Below are 17,775 nucleotides of genomic sequence, written 5' to 3'. Positions count from 1 at the left end.
CACTCTTAATGAATTATTGTTACTTTCAAAAGAGTGTTAAAACGCGTTAAATCCTTGTATTTTTGCATGCAGCGGCAGAATGGCAATGAATGTTGAACAACGATTTTCCCAAGGATCGTGAACGCAGCATAAACCAGATCTACGTCACGGCAGCCCCGCCCCTCTAATAATTTCGTGCGCGCACCCGTGGAAAGACTTCGACCAAGTAACAGCGCGTTCCCGCGGCTGCTCGGAGCAAATGTAAATAGTTTAGTTAGAAAAATCCCCCCGGGAATAAAATGTCTTATCACCTACGAGTGGACGACGGCGTCTGGCATTCAGAAAATCATGGATCCAATCTTGGAGAAGAGTTTTCATGACCTGTTGGAAGCCTAAAGCGGGTTCCGGTGGCGATATGTTCTGTCAGGAAGTTTGACGTTTTTCTGCTCTGAAGATTTTTTTTCTTGCTTTGTTTTGTTTGGAAAAAAAAAAAAAGTTATGGACTACCTTTGCAACAGAAAGCGCACGACAATTCTGTGACTTTTTTTTAATTTTATTTTATTCCATTTTTTCCACTATTAAGTTAGTGAGGATTTTACATGTTTTTTGTTTTTGTTTTTGTTAACGCAATTAAAAGTGTTCGAGGCTATGCGCAGTGTAAACAACAACTTTTGTTTAGGCTGACAGTTTCATGCCTATGTTAAGTTATTTTATGTGCATCACAGATAGAATGCCGGTAATATTTTTTTGTTTAAAGCCCTTTTTGTCTTTTCAGTCAGTTTAATCTGCAAGCTTGAGCTCCATTATATCGCGCTCTGAATCAAATTCCCATCTACTTATGTTACAGGCCAGAGATGGGCCTTTAACTATTTCTATATGTTTAGATCCATATTCAAGTCAGCAATGCGACGCTGTTATCTATAATTCATCCATAAAAGTAAAAATATGTCTAGCCTAGAGTGTTTTGGACTCTAACCTGGCAACACAGAGAGAGAGAGCAAATCTGCAAACTTCGCTGCAAGAGAGACCGTCACATCACGGAAACTGTACGGTGTGTTCCTCAGGCGGGTTGATGCTCACTCTCAAATGGATTTCATACAGGCCATACGCTTATTGTTACACCTTGTTGGGTAGTTTTCGGTCGTTTGTAACAATGCCATGGGACGCAGCTCCCAGTCTCTTTGAGGCTTGACTGTGCTTGATGTCGAGTTTGTCCTCTGAAAATGTTTTGGAAATTTAAGTTTTCCAGAGATTGGAGGCAACAGCTGAGCAGAAGTTTTACTGGAGCGGGAGCAGTGTGATGCATTCTTTTCCATCGGAACATTTTCTCTGTAAAACACACAGCAGTCTGACGTGACCGTGTTTTGTTTTTGTTTTTTTTACTACCTGGAAAGTATCCACTTGTGTGTGTGTGTGTGTGTGTGTGTGTGTGTGTGTGCGCGCGCTTTAACTTTCCACTGAAGAAGAAGAGACCCTGTAACCTGGGGGGTCAGCCCCGCCATGGCGCCCCCTCACACACACACTCACACACACTCCCCGGTGTGTCGGTCTGACTGAGGGCACTGATGGACGTGAACCAATCCTGGATGCACTGCGTCATCTCTACCGCGAGACACAGGTGACCGGAGTCAGCTGCACGCGGGAGAAGCCCTGACTTGTCCTGACGAAGGTCGTCAAGGCAACAGGTGAGGGTTTATGGGTTGGGCACGTGACAGGAATGGCAGGTAAATTACGCTGCATTTAAGAAGTCCACTATGTCTCTGTTTAAGAATAAGGCTGTAGAGACTCTTACTTGCACTTGTTTACAAAGAAAAAGTATGTCCAGTGTTATTTTGTATTATTTTTTATTTGTTTAATTATTTCACTAATAACCCAACATTCAGGTCCATAATTCAGGTGAAGAAAAATAGTTCTGAATATTGTTTGTCATGGTATTGCCCTTTTAGTGGTCATATATAAATATATCCAGAGCCAAACAATATTTGAATAAAATGTTTGAGCATTCTTACATTGTAGAAACTGTAGTTACTTTAGAATATAAACTCCCAAAACAAAGAACATGACTTCTGTTTCCGACATGGTAGGGTCCTGTTTGGACTGTTGGGTAGTTTTTGCTAATATTCATATTTACATAAGTTTGGTTGTCTTGAGTATTCATTCTCATTTACAGCATCACTGTAACCAAATTATCACAAACAGTCAGCAAGTAAATAATAAACAAACCAAGTGAAAAGCTGGTTGATAATATCCCAAAACTCAGTAACTGAGAGATGCTTCTAAGACCACCGATAAATATCCTTGAATCAAGTACGTAGCTTTCACTGTAAAAGTGTTTTGTTTTGAAATATGAACCCAAATGCAACACTCGTAGTGAAAGGACTACAGCTAATTGATCAAGTAGGAAAACTTTGAGCGAGTCCAGTCCCACGTCTTTGCCGATACTGCAATATTTAGATGTGGTTGTTACCCTGAACCTGAAACACATGTGCACCTGAAACAGGATAGACATCGGGCCTAGGGGATTTTGCTGAGAAGCGCTGAATCCAGATGCATCTCTGGCCAAAGACACAGTAAGAACTGTGGCTGGGAAAAACAGCCTCAGACTAAACACCTCTCAAAGCAGACAGAGAATAAAAAAATGTGTGTGTGAGTGAAGGGGGGGGACGACAAAATCCATGTAAATCCTGCTAGTACTGGAAATGTGATACAAGGAAAATAAAGCAGGCACAGCTGACTGGATTGGTAGAGCACAGCCTCCTTCTTCAATGAATTCCCTGAATTCCACCGGGGAGGTAATAAAAATCAGGCGAGACCAGGGTTACTGTGAGAATGGACGGAGACGTTGGTTTTGTTGTTTAACTAAAGAACTCTTTGGGGGGCACGTTTTGAGCCGATGCTCTGCAGCACTTTTTTTTTTCTTTCTTTTTTTTTTACAATTCTCTCTGGAGTAAATTTTGAGGGTAGAGGGGTGATAAAGCCTCTGAGTGTCCTGAAATGACATCCATCCGTGCTTCTAAAGGTGGAACTGCACACCTAATTAACTCCATGTAATTTAAAATGTGATACAAAACTATAAGCATGGAAGCGAGAAGGGTTGAAGGATTGAAGTCCTTTGCACCTACTCCATTGGCGGGGTGAACACGAGAGCAGCAGAAGCTTGAAAGCAACATGGCAACGCTCCACCGGCCACAGACGGACATGCCTGGGATTCCTGTGGGTGATTATTACCCAGAAATCCACAGAGTCAATGAGTTGCCTCAGGTGCCAATGCTGCCCATTTCATATACAGAAATAGTTTACCGCATCCGAGTTTTCTTCTCAGACGACCTTCTGACTGTTCCAATCTGCCCTCAGGGAGACAGTTACAACCTCTTCTGTGTGCTCCATCCCGAGACACTGTTCATCCTGATCTGTAGTTTTCTCTGTCAGGTTTTTGTCCACACTTTTACTCTAAATGAAAATGTCTCTAGGCTTGCCTAACCACTGAATTAATGCAGCTGGATAGATTAGCTACAGGATTTTCCTGGGCAAGGTGAATCACTTGGACTCTGCTGTATATCTCTCTGTTCTCCATGAGATTTGTCTGAGACACTAATCTTGCTTGTAGTGGCAAAATATGACTTCCCGTTGAAACTTAGATAGACAGAAACACGTCATCACCCTGGCCCTAATTTGAAAGTTACAATACAGACTTTTGGTGCTCCAAGTCAGTTCAGTGTCTGTACCAAGTCTGGTTTATAAATGTCCGTCACACTCTTTTAGCCACAAATCGGCGCTTACTGTCACAACAATCCCTTCAAGTTTTTTATGCAAGTAATTGTGCATAAAAATAGTTTTGGAAATATATTTTTTTTCAAGTCAGGTCAGTGCATCTTTTGCAAGAGGCAGCTTGCTGTGATCTAGTCTTTGATTCGACTGCTTATAAGTCATGCATATTACCAACCGGTATTCATCCATCATCTACTGTTATGTGAAAACTTTAATCTGTTAAAGAATCTTAAAGTCACATGAGTCCCCTTTTTGTTCTCCTTTGTTGAATTAGTCCACACTCTGTGGTTTATTGGTACAAATTTTAGGACAAACCCTCTCCATTGAAGGAAATGCCTCGGTTTATAACCTCGGTTTAAAACGCTTTCGACGCCTTTAGAGAGCCAGATAATATTGCCCTGTTTCTATCAACAATGGAGTTTGAATAAAAACCACTGAGGTTTCTGCTGCTCGTGCAAACAGACTTTTAAAGCTGCTAGATGTTTCAAACGGCAGAAAAACTCCCCATTATAAAAACATTCTTCCCTTGCAAACTTTGCCAGACCAATTGCTGCCAGTGCAGCTTGAGTTTCAGCCGTTTCCAATTGTCATTCTTCCTCATGGGCAAAACAGACAGCACACATTCTCACACAATGCCCTGCACACTTTCTCATTCACCCAGGCCTCGAGTCAGAGAAAGTCTGCAGGTCTGGGGTTCCTGTCGAGGGTTAAGTTAAACATCTTACATGCCCGCGAGGAATTATGCAAGGAGAGGGGTCTGTGCTGAATGAAAATGAGGTTTTCTGTTTGATGTCACATTCAAACCCTCAAACGTGTAATATTATTCATTATTATTATCTTTGTGTTCCTCTGGTCTTCATCTTTAGTAATGATAACCATAGAGGTGATGTTAGTCCTCTAATAACCTTTTTTTCATGTTATCATCTTATTACTGGATGACTTATAACCTTCTGCTATGTCTGCTGGCAAACCAGTATGAACAAAAACAGTGTCAGCCTCAGTTCAAGGCCATCCTTTTACTTGGAACTAATGGATTTATGTTTTTATCACTTAAGGCTGGTTGGTTTCCACAAGTTTCTGAGGACTGATTTGGAGACCACGCACGCAAACATCGCCACAATGAGTAAGTCTTTCAGATGTTAGACGGCCATTAAGGGCCTGTTTTCCTCAAATCACGAGATAAAGACAGACACTCACACTAAACAGCATCCCGGAGGCCAGAGGCCAGAGTCTGTACTGCTGCTCCAGACACTGCTGGGTGAAGGATTGCTTTTTGGCATTATGGAGATGGGGGTCTGGTTCTCTCTGCTGCCCTGGGGCTGTATGATGTCCGTCCAAGCTACACAAGGAGAATATTTTCCCTTCTTGAGCGAGTTCAGCCGTAGCAGAGCTTGTCCTGAGATCAAACATGGGAATAGGCATATCAAAAACACTGCAATCCTATTCTGTCTTCCATACCCTGACCCAGCAAGTCTCTGTTCAGTTGTAGATAAAGCCCCCCTCCCTAATTGTCTGCTCACACCTTTAAGTGCAGAATGAATTGCAAGAGGCTTCCTGTCATACTAGTACACGCAGGCCATCCGTGTCCCAATCCACACTCTTAATTGTGCATATTTCCCAAACACATTCATGTCTTTAGATGAGAGGCAGGCTCTCCACTCCATAATGAAGGACCTGGTCGCCCTCCAAATGACACGACGCCAGCCTCTGTCGTCATATGACAGCGGCAAACCCAAGACGCCAGCCCAGGCCAAGAGACAGGTGCAGTATCAAGTTGTGTAACCGTAACATTTCAAAAGACGATAGCTTATCAAACTCGTGAAACGTTTCCAGAAGCTAAGGAAAATGCAGGAGTGAAAAAAAAAAAAAAAATGTTTTTGAGGAGAAGGAGTAAAACAGTTGTTATCATCCAGGCTTCAATATGGAATCAGAAATCCTAATGACAATAAAACAGCCTTAGATGGTTAAAAAAAAACATGTTTAACTCAAAAAATAAACACAAGTTTCATGAATTTTTCCCAATATTAAAATCATAGAAGATTTCAGGGATTTCAGGAGTATAGCCCTTAAAATGTAATTCAGTATGTCAAGTGAGACCCTGAACCCCAAAGTTAACAGGTTTAATTCCAAAATGTGTCACTGAAACTGCCATTTTTCTTAAAGTCTTCCTCAGCAACAACAAGATGGTCTTGAATTTATTTATTTTATTTTTTTTACCTAAAATAGCTGAATGTACTAAACAGTAAGGAGGACGATGAAGCATGAACACAGAGGGTCAGTCTTTACGTTGTGCTCGCCATGAACAGCACTGAGTTTATCAGTCAGGAGGGAATTAAAAGCAGACAGAATTATGTTTTTTTTTCCTCATGACTACACGTCTCTGGACCATAACATACACATTTTGGACCACTACCACACCAAAGAATCGTGTAATTGTGTGTCATCCATGCTTGCAGATATTCATGTTTCTTATAGTAGTCCCCCCCCCCCCCCCCCCCCCCCCCAGCCCACACTGTTGGCTAATTTAGCATAACGAGTGCTGGATTCCCAAGATAGCTACCCACCACAATTCTACATCTGAAATGTATTAAATCGAGTTATTTTTCAACATTTTATCTAAATATATATATACACAGCTCGTGGTTAAAAGTAGCCCACAGCCCACCCACTCTTGCTTTCTAAGACTGCTGCAGACACAGAGGAAAGTAAAAGTATAAGTAACGTGCAATGCAGTGTTTGTTTAAAACCAGAGATTGTCCCCCTGAGAAGAGAGTCTCCTCTATTTTACCACCTGAGTAACTTAGTTTGGACTTATAAAGAGATTTGAATGATCCAGCGCTGTACACTCTAAAGTCTTTTATTTAGAGAAATTAACCTTGAGGACATTTATGATGGTTGTTTACTTTATTTAGAGTTTAAAACTTTGCTGAATTGAATCTAATACGCCTGTCTTATGGAACTTCGATGGCTTCCTTTGTCCACTCTTTGACCCTCCCACTTCTGTTTTCTCCCAGGACGATGTCAGGATAAAGTTTGAGTTCTCGGGAGAAAGAAGGTGAGGTTCTGTGTGTTTCTACATTCATTTTAGGGACATAGCCTACATGCACATATGAAGACATAAACACACTCACTCAAGCGCGCTGTTCTTGTCACATGTTCCTCTTCATGAGAAAGAGCGCGTCTCAGAGTCAAACACACTCCAGATCTTAACTCAGGACTGGTATGTGAGCTGGAGAAGGGAAGAGGGAAAGGACTGTGGTTAGTCAGTGGCTGCCAACACGAACCACAAATATGCAAGGTGCACTTAGAGGAATCTGCGCTCAAAAAGAGCAGCTTGTGTTGATTCTGCTTGCATGTGTGCATGTAACTCAGAAAGTCCATTTGATTTCTTTCCTTTTTTTGTTTTTTTAATGTGTAGGATTCTGATGTTCGGACGACCTGTGCAGTTTGAGGAAATCCAGCAGAAGGTCAAGGCTGTCTTTGGCCAGCAGCTAGACCTGAATTACATGAACAATGAGGTAAAGCTGGGACTCTTGAACTGTTTGCCTGCCTTATTATCTCATCAGAAAGTCAGTAATGGAGACGCTGTAGCTCGAGAATGGTTGGTGTTAAATGAAAAAAATCAACAAAAGTAGGGATCAGCTAATTGTTTCAGCCCTAAAGCGTATCCAAATATGTCTGTATGCATGCATTGTGTATGTGCATGTGTTGTCTATATATCTAACATTACCTGTAAACAAAGCGGTGTCTCTTATCTCGTCGCTGAGTTTGTACAAGTGCTTGGAATGTATCACGTAGCCTTAATCTTTGCTGTGTTAAATGTTAATAAAGGCTGTTTGGGCAATGTGTGGTTAATCACTTTGTCTGACACTTGACCTGTGGTTTCGGATTAAGGAAATGAAAATAGCATGAAAATTATTGATCTAGTCCCTGAGTGTCCCGTTTGCTATTGTAGCTCTTAAAGAGACGTCAGTATTCATTTCAGTTTGTTTCATAACCAGTTAAAGACACCTCACAGGAGCTTAAAAAGAAAAGGGGAATTATAGCAAACAATAACACACAATTGTCCTGTTTTTTTTTTCTTCTATGTGCATATAAATGGTTGTGTCTATATTGTTTTTAGTTGCTCAGTTCATGTATTTCCTTTGTTTCTCTGTGTGTTTGTGTGTCTTGCATCCTGGTAGTTGTCCATCCCTCTGCGAGATCAGGATGACCTGGACAAGGCAATCGACCTGCTCGACCGAAGCTCCAACATGAAGAGCATAAGGATCCTGCTGCTAACACAGGAGCATAGCAATGTAAGAATCAGAAATAATCAGAAATACTTTATTAATCCCCGGGGGGGGGGGGGGGGGGGGGGGGGGGGGCATTTGTTACAAGATACCCTTACAACACATTAACATGCACACACTGGACATTTATTTGTTGTTGCAATGTTGCACCACTGCCATTTCACCATAGGAACATGGTTTCCTCATCACATTTACATCACAGTCAGTGGCTTGTTGACATATAAAGACTGTCAGTTGTGTGTTGTGCTTTAAGCTCTTGTCCCCCCCCCCCCCCCCCTCTTCTTTCCAACTACAGGCCTCCTCCCCCTCCCATCATGTGCCGTGTAGTAAACAGGTGAGGATTAAGCCCTCCCAGTCCACTGGAGACGTCAGCACTGTGTACCAATCCTCCGAGCCCAGGGGACGCCACCTATCAACTGGTACATATCTGTCCGTTTTTCTCAAACTTTTATCAGCAGTAACACGTTCTGATTCAAAGGAGGAGATTTAGACATTTTGTTTATTTCTCAGTAGCTTCAACGTTTTATAAATGTGCAGTCATAGGCAGCTGTCATGTCGTTGTGCTGCGCAACTTCTGTTTATGCTACCTGGATTTCTTTCTGTCTGTCGCCTTTCTTGCTCGCTCATTTTCTGGCTGTTCTGTCTTTGGCTTCCCCTTTTAGCAATGGGTCCTCTTCCTTTTCCTGTTCAACATCACTAGACCATGCCTGCTGGAAAGCAGCCAATCAGATTACAGAATGCTATTAGTGTGGTGGACCAGTGGCCTGGTTTAGGATTTTTTCCCCCTAAGGGGATGAAGTGGCTGCAGAGGGGCTTGAGTGGTTAAACATCACTAGGCTATTATGCTTAAAGCGACTGAGTGGTTGCTACTTTCAGTCAGAATTCAAGCAGTTAGCACTTCATTTATTGTTTGCTTATGACATGGGAAGGATAAAGTGTATGCTATTTTTTGTGTGTTTGAGTCACTTTGGCAGTGTAGTCATACCTGTGCTTAATAAAGTGTACATAGAAGACAACAGCACCTATTTATTAAAAATGCAAAGCACTGTTTCCTACAATATAATGAAATCAAATGTAATCCTCAAATGACACTGTGGAAAACGGACTCTTCCTCATGCCTGTAAAGTCAGGACAATGTAACTCCTAGTTGTCATACATGTAATGTTTCCATTATAGTCATAACTGCTGTGTGATCCCAGGTTCTCAGAACACGGGGCGTAGTTCACCGCCGCCTGGCTATGTGCCTGAACGCCAGCAGAGGATTGCCCGCCAAGGTTCATACACCAGCATCAACAGCGAGGGGGAGTTCATCCCCGAGACCAGCGATCAGAGTGTGAGTTTTTGATCGTTCTGAAGCGAGACAGGAAGTGTTGGGAGGATAGAGGGGGGGATAACATACAGCATGGGGCTGAGGTTGGATTCAAACCCACGACTGCTGGGATTAGGACCGTGGGCCGCAACAAAGCCATTAAGCTATCCGGCGCCTAATTGATCCATTTTAAAGTCAGCATAGAAGTCAGCTTTTATATTGGGTGTTCTATGATATCAGACTAATGAGACCAGCATATATCCTGAATCAAGACCTTCCCTCATTTAAGAAGTTTTTTTTCTCACTAACATACATTTAATTGCCACCAAGAAATTAGGATTTGGGGTCACAGTTGAGGCAGGAGTGATAATTGTTGCACAACAAATAGATTTAGAGGGTTACCCTTATTGCACTTGAAATGAATATCTCTTTTTAAAAAGAGTTCATGCTGTCAAAATATTGAAGTATACATTCTGTTAAGGGGGGGGGGGAGATTTCTCTTTCTGAAACTTGAATATGAAATTTGCATACACACCCTTCATTTTCCATGACTCCCTGTGAAGGTGCTGGATCCCTGGAGCAGTGCAGAAAACTCTGTATCTGGAAGCTGTCAGTCGCTGGACAGCAATTCAGACAGGTGAGCAGCAGATTGTCTGCTATGGACAACCAGCAAATTACGACTCATAGATATTTCATCATCCTCCGTATCGTTTACTGAACAAGAATCTGCAACATTGTGATTAATGTAAAGGGGTTAGGGTACACACGCACGCCTCTCAACATCTTTCACCCCTCTTCCTCTCTCTTCCTCTCTGACAGCCCCTCGATGAGGAAGTCTCGCATGCACAGAGCCAAGAGTTACCCCGACAATCGTCAGGAGTGCTCAGGTGAGAGTAGCCACAAGATAAGCGCCTTTGAATCTTTAAAACTCCAGTTAGAAAACGCCCTGTGGACAAACGGATACCTCTTATTTCATTGCTGATCTTGTCCCATAAGTGTTATATACGTAAATATGTCTTTACACAGTCAAACACATCAGTCATTGTGATTATTTGCTGTGTAAAATGTAAGAAGAGGCTGGATTGGCAGAGGCCTACCCCATGGCAGTGGTTACAGGCACCATAGAGATGCCTCCCTGTTCATTTCAGTCGGTTTTTGAAGCTAAGGAGATGAATAAATAAGGCTGTGTTTGACATTAAACTAATCCTGCTGACCTCTGACTTGGGGATATTTGCTTCCAGACAGGGAGAATCATGTGTATGACCGGATAGCAGGGAAAGGAGGCACCTATCCTCGTAGGTACCATGTTTCCCTGCATCACAAGGACCTCAGCGAAGGTACGACAATGTGTATCTCGTCGCCATTTACAAATCCTGTCTCTGTTTTCTTATACGAAGTAGACTTTCTTTGTACTGTCGTTCTGCCTTAATCTCTGACCTCTTCGTCATGTCATATTAACTTAAGTCTTTATTTCAGGCCGTCGAACGTTTCCCCGGATACGTCGCCCTCAGGGGAACCTGTTCACCCTGGTGCCCTCGCGGCGGACGCTCAATGGTAGCGAAGAGAGTCTCGGCAGCTGGCAGCTTGTAGACGCTCAGGGCAGGCTCCGCCCCCAGGATCGCTCTGTCGCGCACAAGTGTAAGTGTTGACCTTGGAGAAGTCTTAACAAAATCTCCTGGACCTAAAGTTACTTCAGTTGGTATGTAATTAGTCAAAACTTAGTTAGGACCAGCCTACCACCAGGCCTGGCGGCTCGTAGAAACTGGTTGTTTGTGAGAGAAATGGTTGAAGTGGAAAAATCCAAAATAACGCTCTCTCTTTTCTGTGATATGCAAGATGGAATAAAAAACAGAAATGTGTGTTTTTTTTTGTTTCTCAGCGCCCAGTGCCCCGCTGACGTGGCGGCGGGGGAAGCTCCTCGGCCAGGGGGCGTTTGGTCGGGTGTATCTGTGTTACGATGTGGATACTGGGAGGGAGCTGGCTGCCAAGCAAGTCCAGTTTGATCCTGAGAGCCCTGACACCAGCAAGGTCAGATCTTAACATGTAAACACACACCCTCATGTCTTCAACGATAAAGACAGCTTGCATTGTGCCTCCCCCTTTCCTTCTTCTTCCACTCTTTCATTTACGCGAATGCCACCTCTTTCTACTCATTTGTTCTGAAAAAGATTAAAAAGATGCTTTTTTTTAAAAAACATTCAGCTTGTTATGTCAAGATGTGGCATCCTTTCCTTCTCCCTGTTTCACATTTTAACAAATAAATTGAACCGTACAGTGTTTTGTAAAATATTAAACCTTCATTTGTTGATTTTTAACGCATCAGGAGTCTGCACTTCCGTCCAGCTCTTAGAACACCAGCAATGACCTTATATTAGTACAAGTTAAACTGTAAAGGCCATTATGCTGGAATGCAGGTAGTCTCCCTGAGGATTAACTGTTAAATGTCTTTATAAAATATCTCTCACGTGTTGGAATTCATGGGGTCAGGAGTTAACCCCCGGAAGATTTCTTACATAACGCTGGCACATAAAGACTGTACGACATTTGAAGACGATAAAAGTTCAAGAGATGCACCGATTGTGAAAATCAGGGCAGACGCTGATAGAAATTATTCAGCAGAGCATGTCATTACTTCTTTGTAATTCTCAGTGTGAGACATTTGATGTATTTAAATTGAGCTGAACATGTCGTACAAACTGCACACCGCTGATCTTTCACAGAGACTGGATAAGACTCCCACGCCGAGTTTGTTGATGACCTCTTCTGCCCAATAAAAAAACACCCACACAGACCTCTGTTACTACCTACTACTAGATGACTTCATCCCCCCGTTATGCCTCTGTGATATTCATATTAAAGGTTAGACGTCACAGGGGTGTTAGTATTGGGTCTTGAACAGTCTGAATCGGGCTTGTCTCTGTGTCTTGCCTCTTTCTCTGAAGTAAACACAGGAACCTCTTTTAGGGAACATGTCTGTTGGTTATTGTTTACGCTGCCTTAGGATTCGCCTTTGGCAGACTCCACACGCTGTCTTAAATCACTGCCTGTCCTCCCTTTGTTTATCATTAAATTGTTGTCGTCACTGGTAGCAGAAAAGACCGAGCTCGGTTGTGTCCAAGGAATGCATTTTGTTTACAGATGAAAACAGTATATCACCAGCGAGGCATTGTTCCTCTGTAACAACTTTTATACTTAACATGTGAATTTTCAGTGTCTTATTTCCTGACCTTTTTATTGTCTTCATACAGGAGGTCAGCGCTTTAGAGTGCGAAATCCAGCTGCTGAAAAATCTGCACCATGAGCGCATTGTTCAGTACTACGGCTGTCTGAGGGACCGCAATGAGAAGACCCTCACTATTTTCATGGAGTATATGCCGGGGGTGAGTCTGAGTGTGTTCAATGACACACTTTAAATAAGGCTTGAAGGTGATGAAGTTGATTCTTCTTCATCATTTTGTTTATTCAGTTGCATTCAAAGTCATGATGCAAGGCAGTTATTTAAAGTCAGGACATTAGGTCAGTCAGAGATTAAATAAAGACACGAGGAAAGAAAACAAATGACAACAGTCAGTTCCCATGACTAAAAGTGTTTGATCAAGTTTCTTCATTTCCATCTGAATCGTCCAAAGGTTTATAAAAAGAAATACTTATGGCTCTCCAAACTTTTCCAGGAAGCTTTTTAGGAAACTCTGAGATCTATTTTGACCTCAGTTTGAATTCTTGGGTAGTATTTGTGTAGCCAATTTTCTGAAAAATCCCCAAAAAAAAAAAAAATGGAAGAGACAGTGGCAGACAAAATAATGTTTGAAGAAGTAAAAACCCTCGTCGCTTTGTTTTGCGGAGTCAGCCAGATTCCAACGTTTTTTTTCCCAGCTCCAGAAATAACCAATCATCGAGCAGATCAACGCTGCTTTTGTATTTCTGACATTTGTATCACGCTGTCTACCTCTTCATGACTTTCCACCAAGTTGTTGCTTTTGCATGTACTGTTGTCTTTTGAATTGCAACGCTTTTTCCTTTCTTCGTACCAGGGTTCAGTCAAAGACCAGCTTAAAGCCTACGGGGCGCTGACAGAAAATGTGACCCGCAAGTACACAAGACAGATCCTGGAGGGCATGTCCTACCTGCACAGCAACATGATCGTACACAGGGACATCAAAGGTAGTCCTTTAAAGCTCCAATGCCTCGAGTATGATCCTAATAAAACACTGGGTAAATGTCCCCACGGTGTTTTGATGTGTGGCAGCTGATTCTAGACATCAAATATTTACATGTTCCTCTTCAACTCTGCTATGAAGGTGCCAACATCCTCAGGGATTCAGCGGGCAACGTGAAGCTCGGAGATTTTGGTGCCAGCAAGAGGCTACAGACCATCTGCATGTCTGGGACCGGCATCCGCTCAGTGACCGGCACCCCCTACTGGATGAGCCCGGAGGTGATCAGTGGAGAAGGCTATGGCAGGAAGGCAGACGTGTGGTAAGAGCTGGAGATACATTTTTACCCCATAAGTTCAATCCCTTATTATCTACTTTGATTTTATTATTTTAATTTTAAATACTATTACTTCACTTTTTTTAATGTGATTTTATATTTAAATCATTTTTATTTAACTTTTAACTTTATTTTACATTTATGAATCGTGTGATGCGACAACCTATAGGGTTCAAGTCCCTCTAGAAGATATAAAGAGTTAAAGTCTCAAAGCTCTTTCAAAAGCATTTTATTGTGTTTGAGGCGCTACAGAGCAGCTTGTTTGAACACTTTAAACACAATTCAAAGTTGATCGAATATTTTGTATTTAATCTCTTTATTGTTGCTCAGTGAATTCTTAATTCTCTGTTTTTTCTTTACTGTGTACAGCACAGCGGCTGCTTTGCTTAGAATCAAGTTTAAAGTTTGACTCTAGATTATCAATAAAGTTCTTTTGGGACGGATGTCATATTTCAGCTTATTTGAAATTTGCTAAGAAGGCAAAGTCGTCTTAGAGTTTCCAGAATTTTAATCAAATATGAAGTGATTTTTAAATAAAATTAGTATGAATTAGAGCTTTCGCCTGCTGGAAAAGGTGACTGGATCTTATCTTATTATTAATAATAATAATAATAATAATAATGTAGAAAATGATTATTCTTAAGGGGATGAAGAAGTATACTAAAGTGTCTACTCTCTTCAGTTACTGACATGTATACACACACTGACACATACATTACAGCATTTTCCTTCAGAACAACAAGCACCAAGTTCATGGAAGAAAAACTCCTGCACCTCTTCACAGAGCATCTCCAAGAAAAATAGTTTAGTTTAATACAGGGACCAACAATTATGTAGTGACTTTGTTCCACAAGTTTTATCGTGTTTAGAGTTAGAAACCAGGCTAGGGGCTTACAGGATGAGACAAGGACAACTTTTTAATCAAGGAGTTTGCTGTATGTAACCCAGTTCCTACAATACCCCTTGACAGAGAAGAGTTAATATTACCTTATGCAACCTGAATGAGTGCTGACCTACCAGGAGAGTGATGTGATTGGCTGTAGTCCAGTCAGACAGGTCATGACACAGGTTGGTATGTTCCAGCTTCTCAGCCCAGGCTGGAGGGGAGTTATGCTCCCAGGAGGGTTTGTACCTCCCAGACAGGTGGAGGAGGCCCTCTGCTAGTGTAAGAGTTTACACTCAAAACATTCCTTCAAAGCTTTGGAGTGAGATGAGGTGAGGTATTTGTTTCAGCTTGTTATGTGACTCCACTTCAGACTTACGGAGAAAATGCTTTTCTTGTACAGGAGCCTTGGTTGCACAGTGGTGGAGATGCTGACAGAAAAGCCTCCATGGGCTGAATTCGAGGCCATGGCCGCCATCTTCAAGATCGCCACGCAGCCTACAAACCCTCTGTTGCCCTCACACACGTCGGACCAGGCCCAGAACTTCATCAGCTGCATTTTTGTGGAGGCCAAACACAGGCCCAGTGCTGAGGAGCTGCTCAGACATCCCTTTTCCCAGATTCTGTGCTGATAACCACAGACTCGCACAGTAGCCTCAGCAGCATCTGTAGCTTCATTGTGGACATGGAACTGGTCTAAAAGTCAGTGTTAAACCCACCCAAACCTCTGCAACCGTTCTAATGCTTCAAGGAGACATCGCCTCCTTTTTGCCGACAAAACAAACTTCAGGCATTTTGACAACCGCAGGCAACAGTGCCCTGAAAACCAATGCCAGTAAATGCTCTCACCAGCAGGGGAAAACAAAACAGAGACGAAGCATCTGCTGGGCTGCTGATCTGTCTCAAACATACAAGAACACACAGTCCTAATTATGCCCTCCAAGGGCAGCACCCATTCACACACCAGTTGTGTCTTCCTAAAGTATCCCCTTCTTAGTTTACGTTCACCTGTCGGGGAGTTATGCCAGGAATCCCTTTAAGTGTTTGACATTTAAACATTAAGCTTTGCACCAAGTTTGCCCAGCGGATGAGGAACACTGCTGGTGCACAACAGTGTTAACTGGACGCTATGTGTGATGTAGGCTGCGTTCCCAAATATGTGTTAGTGTAGAGTGATGTCACACATGCAGAGCAGCTACTCTGAAGTTTAATGGTGGAACAGAGTTCATCTGTTAAAAACATTAATATTACACAGAGAATGACAGGTTTTGTTTTTTAGCCCTTTGGCATTAAGACATCATTTTATGGTATAAATGTAATACAAACGCCTTCACTGAGATCATAACTGATAGTCTATGATATGCTGCAACTTCTAACTTCTCTCTTCGTTTATTACAATTTCATTAAAGTCAAAGCAAATAAAAAAATAATGATCCAAGGATCTTGGAAATCTCAGGACATTTAACAGCAAGTACAGCTGGACTAAAGTGATTTATCAGCAGCTGTAGAGAAACCTCCTGGTTTATTGAATGGCAGAAAACATCTGATCCGTCTGTTGCTGTTTGTTATTGCACCATTTAAAGTTGGGCTCCCCAACTAAACTCCACCACAACATGAGCCTGCCATTTAGCTGCCTTAGAGGAGTCGAGGGTGGATCTTTCCTTCATATTCTCTCGTTCCTATTCTTGCTTTATCCTTCACCTCACTGTGACATTTCCCTCTCCCGGGCTCCTGTTGTAGCTCTGCAGTGCTGCAGGTGTTCTCAGCTGACAAAGTGACAAAGAGGAGGAGAAAAAAACAGTATGAAAGTGAAGCAAATGATACTTTTTATGGTTTAAAAATCCAAACTTAAGGCCTTTATTAAGGAGGGGTCTTATCTTCAAGTGTGTCTGGACCCAACATCCCTGACTGAGAAGCCTTAGCTTAAGGATGGATTTTAGATCAGATGCACTTTTAGGTGAAATGAATGTTTTGGAGTTTTTGTTCTCTTTACCAAATTTTTGTTTTTTACTTCAAATGTGAACATTGTTTAATTTTTAATTTATATCCCCTCATCCGATCCAGTTGGATTTCATAAGCAGATGTATACTATGTATGGATTTATTTTTTATATTTAGACCGTATCAGAATTGAATGATACTTCAGTCTTTGTTTTGTAGTTCAAAGTAAATGGTTTTAAGCAGCTGGTTTTGCAGACATTAGAGTATATGATTTGTAAATGGAACATGGGTGGGAAAGGGACTCTGGCTGCACGTTGTTTTTTTCTTCCAGCTCTAAAACAATCTCCACACATTGTTAACAATATATGGATGAAAGCATTAGCTGACAGCTTACAGAGACTCTGCATCATTTGGCAGTTCTGCTTCGACACATCAGGGAAGTCTTAGAAATAAAAATAAAAAAACATCAACCTAAAGGCTCATTTCACAGAAGAATCTGTTGGGAATATGTTAACGTGTGATCGTAGGGTTACTGTAGTGAAATTAAAGGTTGTGTTTGTGAGCCTAAGACGAGCAGGATAGTAGCCCGTGTCCAATGTCAGAGTTTGCTTTTCAACCCAGGTGACGACTTTGTTTATCCCAGGGTTCAGAAACGAGTTCAGTAATTAACAGTTTTGTGGGGAAAAGGGCTTACTGCTGCCTTAACGCTTATACAAGATCTCTCAATGTGGCTGCTACAGGCTAAAGGCAGCTCAATAATGTTGCAATAGTTAACTTTAAAGGGAAGAAAGACAAAGAACCCTGTGGTAAGCAAATGAATATAAGTTAGTTTTGTAGAGATCTATATGTAAATGTATGAGTATGTATCATGACAGGACTTGCAGTGCAAAGTCTGATGTATTGACTGTATTATACAGCAACAAAAGAAAAGAATAGTATGTTTAAAGACAGTGTCTTTTATATATATGTATGTGTGTGAGTACATCACGCCCCTTTATCATGTATGTCATGCTATTTGTTCAGAACAAATAAAGTGTTTTTAAGATATTTCTTTCTAAATGGAGTGTTATTGAGACTAATGAGTCACAGGAGACAGAGCTTATTGTTGGCAGA

General features: G+C 41.8%; 1 protein-coding gene across 1 annotated transcript; it reads left to right on the top strand.

The window, feature by feature from the left end:
- Positions 1-182: 182 nt before the first annotated feature.
- On the top strand, positions 183-17,709 carry map3k3 (mitogen-activated protein kinase kinase kinase 3). Its single transcript, XM_020645703.3, has 17 exons — positions 183-1,664; positions 4,803-4,870; positions 5,387-5,508; positions 6,762-6,802; positions 7,166-7,265; positions 7,932-8,045; positions 8,335-8,458; positions 9,239-9,372; positions 9,912-9,985; positions 10,168-10,235; positions 10,590-10,685; positions 10,825-10,986; positions 11,228-11,376; positions 12,597-12,728; positions 13,380-13,509; positions 13,647-13,824; positions 15,126-17,709. Exons 2-17 carry the CDS (start codon positions 4,867-4,869, stop codon positions 15,352-15,354), a joined length of 1,857 nt encoding a protein of 618 aa, XP_020501359.2. The 5' UTR covers positions 183-1,664; positions 4,803-4,866; the 3' UTR covers positions 15,355-17,709.
- Positions 17,710-17,775: the final 66 nt, after the last annotated feature.

Source organism: Labrus bergylta, chromosome 16 (assembly GCF_963930695.1).
Source record: "Labrus bergylta chromosome 16, fLabBer1.1, whole genome shotgun sequence".
Taxonomy (NCBI): Eukaryota; Metazoa; Chordata; class Actinopteri; order Labriformes; family Labridae; genus Labrus; species Labrus bergylta.
This window is presented reverse-complemented; position numbering and strand designations above follow the sequence as displayed.